This window comes from Crocodylus siamensis, chromosome 4 (genome assembly GCF_052110815.1).
Source record: "Crocodylus siamensis isolate JL-2025a chromosome 4, ASM5211081v1, whole genome shotgun sequence".
Classification (NCBI taxonomy): Eukaryota; Metazoa; Chordata; order Crocodylia; family Crocodylidae; genus Crocodylus; species Crocodylus siamensis.
In genome coordinates this window covers 168,373,698-168,389,499 of record NC_143398.1, presented here as the reverse complement: position 1 = coordinate 168,389,499, position 15,802 = coordinate 168,373,698, and the positions used below count along the sequence as shown (strand labels likewise).

Sequence of the window (15,802 nt, the reverse complement as noted above, 5' to 3'; positions counted from 1 at the left end):
GAGCTGCAAGCCCCTCAAAAGTAGAATCAAATATTGTTCTATTCATTCAGTGCTGAATTTTAATTCTTGGCTAGCAAGCATCCATCTTCTTTGCTTGTTTGTTTCTCTCATTTGTAATTTCACAATCACATGCTTATCCTCTCCAGTTTCCTCTAGCCCTAACTATCTTGTTCCTCAACTTTTTCTCCCTTTGACCATTTTTCTTTTCTCCTGCTTATATCCCATTTCCTACCCCCATTTGTACATGCACACATCCAGCTTCTCCACTCCTTATAGAAAAAATTTTCATCCTGTATCAGCTTTCTTATTTCTCTCTCCTTCAGTGCAGCTGCAGGTATAAGGGGAATCACAAAGATTCCCCTTCAAACCATTAATGTATTCCAGTTTCGAGAGAGAGAGAGAAAGAGAGGCGTGTGTGTGCAATGTGTGTGTATGTGTACAATCATGAACAGTATTTCCGCACTAACAGATGTCTAGCATCAGCAATAAAAATCGAGGGAGACATTGGGGAAGCCAGCTAAGGAGTTAAGTGCTTAAAAAGATATTTTCTTTCCTTTCTTGTATACTCAACACTGAGTGCATTTGTTGGCTTGCACAGTTCTGGAACTGCAGTTACATTACTGCATCTTCCCTCAATGCTTTAGTTTAAAGGTACCATATATCCATAAAATGTAATGGTTATAGTTGCAAACATAGAACATGATACTTATATTTTTTAAATTAGGTTAAGCTGATTTCTTCTTAGCTGAAAGTTGCTTATATTTGGTTTATATTTAAGAAGAAAAAGGTTATAAACTAAAATAACTAAAATATCAGTAAGAAAGCAGGGTCTCAACAGATTCCTCACCAAAGTTTGTAATAATAAACAGTCTGGTTGGTTTTTATTTTGCCAACCTGGAGGCCCTCCCTGTATGTGTAAGATGTACGTTACACACACTTACAGTGAGAAAGTGTAAAAAGAAAAAATCATACTTTTTGGTACGATTGGAACTAATGAAGTCCTTGAGCATGGTACAAGGCATCAAAGGCAAATTAAATTATACTATGTTGGTCCCTTGTATTATTTCCAGCATAAACAGTCATGCAAATAAAATTTAACAGTTTTTTCTACTCCAGCACCCAATTACTATGACTACCAATAGATTTAGACTACATACTGTACTGCCCACTGCTGGTTTGGTAAATGGGAGTTGGCACCGTTACAGTGGTGATGGCAGGTGCTGATGTTTCCTCTTCTGACTTTTCTTCTTCAATTCTTGGCACTCCTGGGGCGTCTGAGGACAAGTCATTCAAAATTTTTCTGGCAAAGACAGCATGTTGCAGAAATTTTTAATACAAAAGTTAAATGAATTCTACTGAATACACAGCTTTGGGGAAAGCCAGAAAGTGCAGCAAATCCAAAAATAAAATATGCAAGATGGGAATAAAACATAAGACAAACTTTAAAACAGTGTAGAGAAATTGTTAAAAATGTCATAAGAAGAGGGTATGGCAGAGTCCCTAAAACAGCATATTCATTTCTGCATACTTGTATCAAGTACTTGTATTTTCCTTCTTTCTTCAAAAACTTCTCTCTCTGATACTCTTTCTATTGTAAGATGTGTAAAAGAAAGCGTGAGCAAACAATGCAACAAACCTTCTTGTTTAAGCCATTCACTCCCAGTAGAAATGCTCTTGCTTCAAACACCATAGAAGCCTCAGCCTGTTTTAGCCAAGACTTAGTTTAACAAAAAAACCTAGCAGAAATAATTGTAAAGAGTTATCAGCTCATGACCTAGCACCTGTTCAGGAAGATGCTGAGCACCTGAGTAAAAGTCACACAATTGAGTTCACAGGTTATGTAACGGTTCTGCTCTGGAAAAGTTTGGGATTCACAAGTATAAAGAGGAAAATGGAAAATTTTGATTTAGTTACTGACTTTGCTTGATTATGCAAAACTCAACATGGACACTCAAACATGGGACAAAATGTGACAATCATAAAGACCATAGATCTCTTTGAACATGACTCTTGAACAAACTGGGATAGCTACCCAACATGTTTAGCATTTAACAGGTGCCCAAACTGCTATAATTTGACTAGGAACTCTACCAAGAATATGTAAGACTGACAAACACAGTTTTATTAACTACGTAACCCACGAACTGCAACTGACAGACATACACATTTTAAACAACAGGATGAGGCCTTTTTTGTCACCCTCTTCTCAGTTTTATGGTAGAACTTATACCTAGTACTCACAGTGAGTTTGGCTTGTGGTAAAGTTAAAAAAAAAAAAGCTGAGGATCCTGGGCACAAAACTACACTGCATTTTCATGCATAATTTTTTTAAGATTTTGGTAGTCAAAATACACATATTTCCTTATGTTAGGATGACAGACAGCTTACCAAGCAACGTGAGAGAAACACCAAAGTAGATGCATAGTTTTGTTGTGATATACATCCCAAGCTGGGAGAATGGGATAACAATACAAATAATCAATATGTAGCAGAAGTTACAGCTCACAACTTGCTTAAACAGTGCCAGACAGAGATGATCTGCAGGCATCATGGCAGAGGTAGGTTTAAAGGGATTTAAAGGAGGCTAAAGAGCTGGCTTTGCAAAATTAAGCCTTTCCTATATGTATGAAGTTGGCACAGAAAATAAGAAGTGGAGAAACAGGGTGAGAGATGGATCATCAAGAACAATGTTATAGCTCCTCAGTTCTATAACTCAATTTGCACTCAATAGCCACGATACAAATTAGAGCAGCCACATTACATAAGCTGAGAACTGGCTGAACATAGCCATCCTGTTCCACCATGGCCCATGTGCTGGCCTGAGAAAGGAAGCTGGTTACTCCTTAGAACTTTATAGTTGGCTGGTTTTGAAATGAAAGGCCAGATTGTATTTACTTTGGGGACCCCAAAATCAGAGATTTAGAGTAGACATAAATCACAGGTCTCTAGGCTCATTCCAATCTAAATGCCTGATCTGATGTTGCCACTGTTGTTCTTTCATAGTTTTTTAGGATTCGGGAATCATTCTAAAAACTTCACATGTGAGAGACAAATTAAAAGGCCAGGCAGCAGTGACTGGGATGGTAGCAGCTCCAGCCAGGGCTGGAATTGCCACTGTTTCAACTGCTGCTGCTTGGCTGCAGGAGGAGGAAGGGGAGGTGGATCGCAGAGAGGCAGGAGTCAGCATGTGTTCTATGTCAAATCAGGGCTAGAGCTGAGATAGGAGGGTAAACAGTGGGAGGGCTGTGGCTCTGAGCTCAAGCCCCTTGAGCCTGGGGTCAGAGCCACAGTCACTGCCTGCCACCTCCCCACCCCATACTTGGATCCAAGCCCCACCCATGCTGAATGGGGGGAAAAACCTTGTTTTGGATTTGAGCAAATACAGTAGTCACAATACAAGAAAATGATACCATATCAATAGAAGCTGTTCCTTGCAGTGTTCATGAGTGCTTATTAAGAGTATTAAGACAGGCATGCGTGATCTGAAGAAACACATCAATTGTTTTGCTGCATAAGTACCTGCTGTGCAAAATGAAGCTATTCATGCTTAGCTTTAATTTCAGACTTCCATGTAAATTGACTAAACTATTTCCCTTGATATGAGCATCTGAATCTCCCTTAGGAATTAGCCAGTTTCCACTTACGAAACATAGAAAATTCTAAGAAATGCTAATGGCACCAGTTTTAATGAGCTGCAGCATCATGTTTTCATTGAAAGTCTCATGAGTGGAAAGAATAAAATTTGACTATTGCCAGTGTTTCAACATTAATAATAAACAGAAAAGGTCATTATGCACAGATTACAGAGTGTACCCTAAGAGTTTACCTACACGCTCCAGTAGTACTGCAAATATTAAATTTCTATTCTAGCTACTCCTAAGGCACTAATCATAGTGGTTTCTGAATACACAACACTTATAAAGCTATATACCAAAATCTGACTTATTTAGAATTCAGATTATGCTCAGATGACCTCCTTTCTTATCTCAGTGAAATACAAGATTTTTTTTCTCTTCTTCAGCTTATTTTGCTTATCATATGACATCCCCTATCATGGAGAGGCACTACTCAAGGTGTATTTTGGTAAAAAGTTATTTCTCATACTAATGACTGGGCAGTTAGCATTAGGGGCTACAGGCTTTACAGGCAGGATAGAGAAGGAAAGAAAGGTGGGGGTGTGGCACTCTATGTCAAGGAGCAGTACACATCCTCTGCCAGCAGAATGGGGTTAGACAACGGGCAGGCTGAAGTGCTCTGGGTTAAGATTCAAGGGGACCGTGGGGAGAGCGATTTGACGGTGAGGGTCTACTACAGACCCCCCAACCAAGGGGAGGAGCTGGACCGGGAATTTTCGGGCCAACTTGCAGAGGCACGTAAGGCAAGGGATGTAGTTGTCATGGGTGATTTTAATTACCCGGACATCTGCTGGGAGGAACAGTCAGCCAGGACGGACCATTCCAGGAGGTTCCTGGCTGAGATACAGGACCTCCACTTAATCCAGGAGGTGCATGGTCCCACCAGAGGAAACGCCCTGTTGAACCTGGTCCTGGCCACAGGCAATGACCCGGTAAGGAGCCTCCAGGTTATTGACCACCTGGGTGATAGCAATCATCGCTTGCTGGAATTCACCATCCAGCGCAGGGTGTCAAGGGCCTGCAGCAAGACGGTAGCCCTAGACTTTAGGAGGGCCAACTTCAACAAGTTGAGGAGACTAGTGGATGAGGCGCTTGGGCCCTTGAGGGTAGGGGACAGGACGAGTCATTCCTTAAGGAAATGATACTCAGGGCCCAAGGGGAGTCCATCCATCCCAACAAGAAGCAAGGGGGGCAAGAGTGCCCAAGGGCGTCCGGGAATGCCTGCTTACCAAAAAGGCGGCGTACACCCAGTGGAAGGGGGGTGCTATCTTCAAAGAGGAGTATACCTCCTCTGCTTGGGCCTGTCAGGAAAGCTAAGGCAGGCATAGACTTAGGACTAGCATCCAAGATCAAGGATAATAAAAAGTCCTTTTTCAAATATATAGGGAGGATGAAGAAGGCACCGGGAAATGTAGGACCCCTGCAAAGTACGCCGGGCAATCTGGTGGATGCGTCAGAGGAGAAAGCGGAACTCTTTAACCAATTCTTCACCCCCGTTTTCTTGTGCAGGGACCGGGGCTTCCCCGCCGTGATGCCAGATGGACTCAAGGGGAACACCTCCAGACCTCAGGTTGGGGAGGACCGGGTTAGACAGCTTCTGGAGGGGCTGGATGTGTTCAAGTCAGCGGGTCCAGATGCTCTCCACCCCAGGGTGTTGAGGGAGCTAGCTGGGGTTATTGCAGGGCCCTTGGCACGGCTTTACGAGGGCTCGTGGTGCTCGGGCCAGGTGCCAGATGACTGGAAGATAGCTAACGTGGTCCCCATCTTCAAAAAAGGGAAGAGAGAGGACCTGGGCAACTATAGGCCTGTCAGTCTTACCTCTATCCTTGGGAAACTCTTTGAGAAGATCCTCAAGGAGCACATCTGTGATGGGCCGGCTTCAGGGATGATGCTCAAGGGCAACCAGCACGGTTTCATTAGGGGCAGATCATGTCAGACCAACCTGACTGCCTTTTATGATCAGGTCACAAAGGCAGTGGATGCAGGTGTCGCCGTGGATGTAGTCTTTCTAGACTTCAGCAAGGCCTTTGACACCGTCTCCCACCCCATCCTCATTAAAAAACTAGGCGACTGTGGCATTGACGCCTACACATTCAGATGGATTGCAGATTGGCTCAAGGGTCATACTCAGAGGGTGGTGGTGGACGGGTCATATTCAACCTGGGAGGAAGTGGGCAGCCCAGGGCCTGCGCTGTTCAATTTCTTCATCAGCGATTTGGACGACAGGGTGAAATGCAACCTGTTTAAATTTGCTGATGATACCAAAATTTGGGGTGAGGTGAGCACACTAGTAGGGATGGAAAGATTGCAGCAAGATTTGGATAGGTTACAGGAGTGGGCTGACATAAACAGGATGCGTTTCAATACTGACAAATGCAGGGTGCTGCACTTGGGCAGTAGTAACCAGCAGCACACTTATAGAATGGGAAACTCCCTTCTTGAGAGCACGGAGGCGGAAAGGGATCTTGGAATCATTACTGACTCCAAGATGAACATGGGCCAACAATGCAAGGTCACGATTGGTAGGGCTAACTGGACCTTGTCATGCATCCACAGGTGCATCTCAAGTAGAGCCAGGGAAGTGATTCTCCCCCTCTATGCGACACTGGTCAGGCCACAGCTGGAGTACTGCGTCCAGTTCTGTGCGCCCTATTTCAGGAAGGATGTGGACAACACTGAAAGTGTCCAGAGGAGGACCACCCGCATGATCCAGGGACTACAGGGCAGACCCTACATTGAAAGACTGCGGGACCTAAACCTGTTCAGCCTTCACAAGAGAAGGCTGAACAGGTGACTGTCTATAGACTCACTAGGGGGGACCAGAAGGGTTTGGGAGAGACCCTGTTTCCCCTAGTGCCCCCTGGCATGACAAGGAACAATGGACACAAATTATTAGAGAGTAGTTTAGATTAGACATCCAAAAGAACTACTTCACAGTTAGGGCAGCTAGGAGCTGGAACCAACTTCCCAGGCAAGTGGTGCTAGATGACTACCTGGCTGGACTCATTTGAGCCCAGTCTTTTCTCTCGCCCAGGCAGGGGTTGGACATGAAGATCTACAAGGTCCCTTCCGACCCTACTTCTATGATTCTGTGATTCTATGAATTACAGTAGGGGTTGTCAACTGGGGGTACGCAAGAAGGCCCTAGAGGGTACGTGCGGGCAGGCAGGGATGGAGCACCGCCATGCACCACCTTGCACAGGCTTTGCCTGCCTGGCTGGACACGAGGGAAGTTCGCACATGGCAGTGGCCTCCACTCCGTGTTCAGTTGTGTGCCACCCCCGAGGGTACACTGATCCAAAAAGGTTCAAAACCCCTGAATTACAGAATCAAACTATTTGTCTGTCCATTAGGTAAATGCATTCATCAAGCAAAATACTTCCACTTTTAATCTCTATACCTGTAGGAGGGTCGCCTGGAAAGGATCTCTCTGCGTTTCTGAGAGTCTGTGACACTGTCTACTGACTCCTGTGAATCTTCACTTTCTGCAATAGTGGAGATCTGTAAGCAAGAATAATTATCATTGTAATCAACTTTAACAAAATGCACACAGTAAAGAACATACAAAGGACTTTTTTAAACATTACATGAAATGCACCACCAATGCAACAACTGTACATGCCTTCCAATTAGGAAATCAATAGTAACAGTAGATCACTTATTAAAGGTTAGAGAGAGTTCTACCGACTTTTTGCTTTCTGTTATTCTTTCTTTCTAACCTGCTTCCATCCAATTCAAAAAATAAGCAAGCAGAATAGATAGCCTAGAAATGGAGTAACTAGAAGCAACACAGGATTGAAAATAGAAGGGTCTGAAGAAAAAGAGAACCAATGCAAATTGCGATGGAGCCAATTACAAAACACTGAGAGTATAATGGAACTTGAAGAAGGCTTCCATAGTTTAATAGGGCACATCCAGACAAGTGCGCATGTGCCTGCTGCGGCGTCTCAAAGCAGTGTGCATGCGTGTGTGTGTGTATAAAAGAGAGAGATATGGGGGGGTTGGGGGTGGGAGAGTGCTCTGAGTAGGAAAGGCTGTTTGAGTCAGGCTCAGAGCCCCTCACCCACCTAAAGCAGCCTGTGCAGGGGAAGTCCGGCTTGGAAGGGAAGGGAATTGCCCAGTTCAGTCCCTAAGCCCCAGTCAAGGGCTTCCCAAGAATGGCATGGGGATTGCTGGGGCCTGGGAACAGGACCAGGGATCAGCTGCTGGAAGGGAGCTAGTGCAGGCAGGCCAGGGCTATAGGTCAGGAGTGAGGGGCACTCGGGGGTGGGAGGCTGTGGGTTGAGCATGAGGGGCAAGGGGCAGGAGCAGGGCACTGGCATATCAGTGCTGCTCAGCGCCATACATTCTGGTAAGCCAAGGGGGCAGGGACAGCTCTGCTTTTTCCATGATAAAAAAAACCCAAAGCAAGTGCCAAAGTGTATAGTTATTTAGAATTTGTTTATGATTATGACAGAGGCACTGGTAAGCGTCCAAATAGCTTTAAAATTGTAAATATATCAATAAAACATTGCCCAACTGATGTCTCTATACATAGTAGCATTTCATTTTAATCACAGAAGAACATGGATTTTGGGTATTTTAATGAGAAAATGTGGGTTTATCAGAGAATTTGCAGTTTTTAAACAGGAAACACCAAGACTTCTGCTGGTGAGACTAATGGTGAGATCAGGGCAGAGAAGCCTGCCAGGGCCAGCACTGGGGACCCAGCTGGAGGGCAGACAAGGAGGCTGACCTGGCCACTTGAGGCCAGGAGGACATGCTTTGACAGTTCATTGTATCAGAAAGATGACACAAGCTTGAGTTTCAGGTTATAAAATGTATAAACACGGAGACTCTTCCCCTCCCCCTCTAGCAAATGTAATCGTTAAATGTATAGAAACCAATGGGGCTATTAGCCAACAGGAACAAACACATGCAGGATGGCCTACAGGTACAAATGGCAGTTTTGTGCTTAACTTTCACTGACAATATTTGCTTATAACCATGGCAGACTCTGAAGTGCTGGACTCTAAATATTCCAAATACATTCTGGCCTTTCAGTATGAACTCTTTTGAATTCCAGTATGATTTCATTATCAGCCTCTTATCTTTAATTACTAGAGCTGGAAACCAGTGCCCCATATCATCTGAAATCTGCTCAACTCCACATTCAAATAAGCAAAAGACTGAACTCAGAAGTAGTCAGAGACTGGTAAAAATACAACACTGAGTGAATAAACATTTGAATGTGTCATCAGAATGTATCATCAATTTTTGGTATCTGATTAAATATCTGTATAGAAAAATATTAAGTTAGCTTTAAAATCTTGATAGTTCTTATCATGATAGCTCCTAATACCAGAGAAATGAGAGACCATTCTTTTCCCATACAGTTGGTGATATCCTTATTCGTATCTATTCCCAAGTTCAACAACAATGGATTAAAGGACAATTACAGAATTTTCAAAAAGGGAATGACAGCAAAGGCTTGTGGACTACTGGCAACTTTCCCCCTATACATTTCAACTATTTTAGAATTAGCCCTTCATCCTACATGTCATTAACTGTATTATCTTTTATTGTTTATAAAGCATAAATTAAAGTTTTACAAAGTTAACAATCAAAATACAAATATTAAAATAATTTTAATAAAGTATATGAAATCTCTTCTTTAAGGTCCATTAAGTTGCAACCTGACAGAGATAAAAATCATTATAAATATTTCCCAAGTAGCAAACATTAGCTGACATTAGTAATCCAGAAGCATAATTCCCCTAAAATTGTCATGGTTTATTTCAGATACTCAGGTACGACATTTCAGTTAATAAACAAGCATGCAAAATAGCAGATAAAAGCCAAATACAGTACGTGTAGCAAACAGAAGAAAACTACTAGACTTACATTCACTAACAAAGTTCTAGAAGGAAATGAAACAGTAACGCATTGATTCAAAAGAAAGTCAAATCAAGAAAAAATAGAACAAGGTGATGTGATAAATTCTGTAAAGATCGTTCTTTCAAAATGTACTAAGTCTGTAAAAGACTAAACATACATTAGAACAGAAATTAGAAGAATGAGACTCGTACAATACAGTATGAAATCCTGTAATACATACTTGAACCGTTTGGACCTGTGGAGACTGAATAACTGATGGCTGGGCTGCCTGAATAACTCCATGGACCTGAACTGTCTGCCCATTAGGCAACTGTACTAATGTCACAGTGGGAGCAGATGATGTTGCGTGAGCTGCCGGCATAGATACCTACAAAAAAAAAAAGAGAGAAGAAATATACATTAGTTAACATCAACATCTCATTAAGCCTAACATTTGACCTATTGTTTACAACCCATGGAAGAATGTTTACTAGTCTCTAAGTATCCCTTAAAAAAAAAAAAAGGAAATACAATCATCTCCATTTTGTGTGTGTGTGTGTGTGTGTGTGTGTGTGTGTGTGTGTGTGTGTGTGTGTGAGAGACCTTTTGCTTCTGGAGTTAAACATTGCTGGAACTTATTCTTACTGACAAAGGCAGAAAAGTTATTTTTGTTCACAGAGTATAAAAAATATCTGTCAGATGTAAAAAGTCAAAATTAGTAAGGAGTCAAACCTTTCACATTTGTTAATGGTATAACCACACAAAGTGCATTCAATAAAGAAGCTAGCGAGGTATTTCTAAATGAAGTTAAATGACCAACCGCTCAGCTAGAACAACAATGCACATTTTCAATGAAAACAAATTGTTTCTTGACAGTTGTTTTAATTCTGCACTACAAGGAACACAACTAAGAGATTTGATTTATTAGTACACAGAATAATGCTCTAAGTTTTAAAATCCTGAGTGCTGAAACCTAGGTGCTGATGCCTAACTTCATTCTATTTCTGTCTGTTACAAGTCTCAAATAATCGTATACATATCTTCAAAAATATTTATCAAAATAAGGGGTAGACAACCCCCAACACAGGCACTAGAGCATGGCACATGAAGGCATTTTGCATGGCATGCACACTTTGGGGCAGATGGTGGAGAAGGGGGCTGGGACTGTGATGCCACAACAAGGATCAGGCCCCTCATGGCTCCCCTGCTGTCCACCCTGACATGCCAACATCTCACAAGTCAAGGTTGCAGGTGTTTTTTGGCCCAAAAACACTGCCAACTCTTGATCAAAATGCAAAAATGAACAAGCATGCCTCCTGATATATGATGGGTTTTGGCAGCTGAATTTTTATGGTAGGGCTGTGCAAAGATTTGGTCACCAATTTGATTCAGTGGAGATTCAGCCCAATTCAGTGGCTGAATCCAAATTGAATCAGGAGACCCTTTAATCTCTCTGAATTGAATCGGAACCCTCCAAATCGATTCAGAAGATTTGACAATTCAGACATTAAATACAGCTTTAAATGTTTTTCTACATACCTCAAGGTACCAGGCAGCTCATGAATGCTGAGATGCTGGGACAGATGGAGCGTCCCATAGGTAAATACATTCATCAAGCAAAATGAATTTACCCTGTGGCCCATCACTGAGCCAGAGAGGACATGCAGTGGCCCCGCTACATGCTTGGAGGCAGACCAGAAGTGGGCCAGAAGTACTTCTAGTCCACTTCTGGGTTCGCTACCAAGCACGCGGGGTGCCCCACCGCGCTCCTGTGGGACGTTCCATTCGCCCCACCATTGCAGCATTCATGAGCCGCGCCTAGTACCTTGAGTTCTGTAGAAAAAACATTTAAAGCTGTGTCTATGGCCGAATGGCTCATTCTCCAAATCAACATCAAAATCTTCAGATTTAGATATCGCCCAATCAAATCAGGACAGTGAGCCAAATCAACAAATTGAATCACTGTCCCTGATTTGGGCTGAATCCGAATCCAATATGGCCCATTTCACACACCCCTACTTTATGGAATCTTGCTTATCAAGAAAATAAAAGGAAAGTGCACTTGACTGTGCCTGTACTTAATAGCTCCAGATTTGGTGCCTCTCTTTTTGCTTCCTTTCTTTGTACAGAATGCATTTCTATAAAATAACACTCAGGTGATTTGACATCTGGTCCTGAGAGAACCTAGGACAAATGTTAGTATGGCACTGCTTTTTAACAGCTGTTGGGACTAACTGCCTCATGGATTTCAGATAACTGAAGAAAAGGTAGTGAACAATTCATGCAATACACTTCTAAGTCAGTAGGTTATAAATCTATTAAACCTTAAACTACATTAAAATCCTCTTTTAATATAATTTTTAAACAAGTTATTCCATCATCAAACTTCCTTTTTAATAATGCATCCAACTAACTAAAGCAGTCCTTTCCAATGATCACAAAGCTGATCAACTAAAAGCCATTCTGCTGTTTAACTAAGCCAACAGCCAAACATGACTTCAGCAGATGTGTTTAACTTATACTTTATGAGACCAGTTACCTCATTCAAAACAGCCCGTATAATTTTTCTTTCTATTTCAGAACTTTCCCCGAATTCACTAAAAATATAGACATTGAAGTAATTGAAGAATAGCGATTTTATGTGAAGGAGATAATGAAAGAATTAAACTGATAATACAGTTTATGTAGGTACGCATAAACCTCTATTGGTTACCCCATCCAGTGTGGCATACTCATACTATATACTGAAAATATTAGAACAATATAACATTATTTTGCAAGAGTAAATAGTGTTGACTAGGCAGCTAAAGGTTGGCATGCAGCGAACTTAGGTTTGAATTTACTGCATATCACTTATTCTGCCCTAACACACTTTGTATATATTAAGAAGGAAGCAGTTCACTCTACTCTGAAAGTAAAACCACCTCTCACAAAAGCAGTGCACTATAAATTCACACCCTATCTTACTGTGCACTTCCTTCCCCATACAGATGAGCCCATAATTCTGTGTTACAATGCCCTCAATTTCATGAGACTATAATCCCAGCACAGAATTCAACTATGCTTTATTAAAAGTTGTGGTAGTGTTGGAGTGATGTTGCAGCCATGATGATCCAGGACACATATGAAAGGCAAGGATTTTTTGGAGCGATATTATCTTTTACTGGATCAAGTTGGGAGAAATCTCAGAGAAGCTTTTGGGCACAAGGTACCCTTCCTCAGGTCTGGCAAAGGAGGAGATCTGGCTTGAGCTAAGTAGCAGATAGAACAATGGCTTGTGTACAACTCCATACGTAAACAAAACCTGTATGCTTATAGGAATGGAGGAAGGCTGTCAAATAGAAGAGAAGATGAAAACACAGTTTTTTATTAAAAGATGGCATGTATTTTTGTGAGCATGGAAGTACTTTATAAAAATAGTAAACGATTTAGTAATTTTACCTTATAAAAGACAAAAAATTCAAAAAATAAAGAAATATGAAAAACACAGTACTTTACATATATGGAGAAATGCAAACAAGGCCCACAGGCCATATTCTACATTCATTTATTCAATATTTATCAGGGACAGAATTTGGTTTCACATACTGTATTTAGTTAAATCCAAGACAAGTTTTTTTTTTCATTCAACACGACAGGGCAGGAGGGGAGGAAAAGGCTTGTCTTGGATTGGATTACCAACTCTGGGCAGGTGGCAGCTCTGGCCCCAGTCCAACCCTGACCACCACTCTGGGCCCAGTGCCATCGCTGCAGCTGCTACAGCTGCTGCAACTGTCTGACCAGGCCTCTGGGGCCAGAGCCATTGCATATAGCACTTCATATGGGGTGAGCCATGCCAGAAGGGCAAACAGTCAGTTGGGTGGGTGGAGAAATTGGTGAAAAGGGGCCAGGGTTGCAGGTGTTTGGGGAGAGTAAAGGGGAAGGGGTCAAGCCATCTGCCTTCCCACTGCTGCTTTCTCTATAGACTGAGCCCTTGCTGCTGCTTTCCTGGCTGTAGTGGGGGGAAGGGGAGAGGGGGAGGAACAACAAATTTAAGATAACTCTCCAGTAATTAGATTCTATATGTGGAAATTTATAACAAAAGTATCATTTTCCATGTACAGAATCTAATTCTGGGGGTGCATCTTAAATTCAAAGTCATCTTGGATTTGGGAAAATACAGTATTATGCTTCATTTGCATACTTTCTTGCCTCTTCAAAATAATCTTGACAACAGAGGCTCTATTAATGCCTTGCTAAAAGATATACCGCTTTGCCAAATTTGGGTTTCTGGAAACATGAGCAAACAAATAAAATGGTCCTCCAGTTGCTCTTAATGGTTATTATACTTGTCCTGTCTGATTGCTGATGAAGTCTCTGAATTGTCTACAGTTTGTTTTCCTAATATATAAATATAATGTTAGAGAAAAGTTGCCAATTAAAAAAAAAAAGTAAAACCAACAAACTGTTTAAGCAAGTCATTTCAGAATCACGGCAAGTCAAAATTTGCAGAATTTTCCAAGGATGGTGGTAAAAAACAGCAACAGGGATGGCAGAGGAAAAACAAACAACTGAACAATCTGTTAAAACATTAGTTTCCATATATATAAAGAAATAATTCAGCTACAACACACTCCAGTATTTTCTAGAGTTAAACCATCCAGTACAGTAAAATCTCTGTTATACAGCATCCCTGGGGTAAGGGGAATGTTGGTTACATAAAAACTCTGGTTATCTGAAATAACTTGGCAGGGTTTTCAGACGAGGAGGAGCAGGGATGGGGTGGGGGGGGGGTAGACATGTGGTGGGGGCAGTGGTGGGTGGCAGCGGTGGCTGCTGTATGCAAGCTCCCCCCAACCCTGGCATAGCTGGCTGGCTGGAAACTCCAGTTAGAGTATTCCAGCTAGTGAAGTACTGGGTAACAGAGATTTTACTGTACTAGAATATGATGAATTTAAAGATTAAAGAAAATGCATGTACTAGCTGTTCCAGAATCATGTAACATGGAACATCCTCATCAGAAGACAGTTTAACTTCTGGATATTTTATAATTTGGGAACAAAACTGTAGAAATATTGGATAAAATCATTTTATACCTGGGCTAAAGTTGCAATCTGTGGCTGTGCCTGTACGGTCATCTGTTGGGTTTCTGCCTCCGTAACGGCTGCATCTCCACTTTGCTGGTTCTCTGCACCAGATTCCATGGTCATTTAGTTACCTACAATTGCAGTGATATGTATGAGTGAGGCTTTCTCTTTCATGACATGCATCTGCACATTCATACGTAGGATAGCCATAAATTTCTATTACAATATACTCTTTTCATTTGCTTATTAAACTGGCAAAATAGAACCATTCAGGCTGAATTTTTTTAATGCTGAGTATTCTGCCCTGGGCAAAATTTTCTGTAAAGCTTTGAAGGAAAAAAAATTCAATTATTTTCACTAAGGACTAATTGGGGAATATACAGTACTCTGTTCTCTGCCCACATTAAAAAAGTGTTACTGCCATTTTGTTGAGAATCTAACATCTCCATATGGCAAAACACTGAGTTAAAATTGAAGGGGCGGGGTGGTTGTCTTCTGCCATCCCCATGAAAGTCTGCCGAAATCTGGCCAAATTTGATAAATCACTTAAAAACAGTTTGGAACATGACCAGTAACAGATTTGGTGTTTAGCAGCTATATTCTGTGTGCACTGAACATGCTCTATCCCCAAACAAATTCTACTTTACAAAAATGTGCAGGAACCACCCCCCAGTCATCATGATCCATTCCAGGGAAAAGGATGTGCCCTACAGGCAAAATTTTACCCACAACTACACTGGGTAAAATTCATCTGCCAAAGGAATGGATGTAAGATATCTGGCAAGATTTCTCATAAACATCCCATTGTCTGGAATATATATCACAAACACATTTTTTATAAAAGGCATACTGTAAATTTTCTTAGGCTAAGTTATGCATTCTAGACATCGCCTAACACATTTATTTTGAAGTGTTAAATGAATAGGCCTGTATCCATAGAACAAAAAATTCTATAAAAATAAGTGCATAACTTCAAAAGGCAAATTTATAGGCAGAATGTAATGAAAGCTAAATGCTGCTCTAATCTTTAAATGTTTAAATAAAACATTTACAGTATAATAAAGTTTGATAATGTCTTCCAATTAACTAGCAGTCAATGAGCACCTGGATACCATATATATGGAAAAATTAACTACTTCTTTAGTGGTCTAAATATTTAATTTTAAACATTAGATCAGAGAAGCCTCTAATTCAACAAAAGCAGTGATTCAGTATTACTGGAAAGTATGCTCTTTGGGAATATAT

General features: G+C 41.4%; 1 protein-coding gene across 3 annotated transcripts in view; it reads right to left on the bottom strand.

Annotated features, from left to right (window-relative positions):
* The window catches only part of CREB1 (cAMP responsive element binding protein 1), a 53,558-nt gene that overhangs the window by 16,456 nt on the left and 21,300 nt on the right, over positions 1-15,802 (bottom strand). For all 3 annotated transcript variants that reach the window (XM_090044844.1, XM_090044843.1, XM_090044842.1), the window contains 4 exons: positions 14,567-14,688; positions 9,733-9,879; positions 7,036-7,136; positions 1,158-1,300 (listed from right to left, as the gene is read on the bottom strand). In XM_090044844.1, coding sequence (XP_089900970.1) covers positions 1,158-1,300; positions 7,036-7,136; positions 9,733-9,879; positions 14,567-14,680 — 505 coding nt within the window. In that variant the 5' untranslated portion in view covers positions 14,681-14,688. The remainder of the gene's footprint in view (positions 1-1,157; positions 1,301-7,035; positions 7,137-9,732; positions 9,880-14,566; positions 14,689-15,802) is intronic.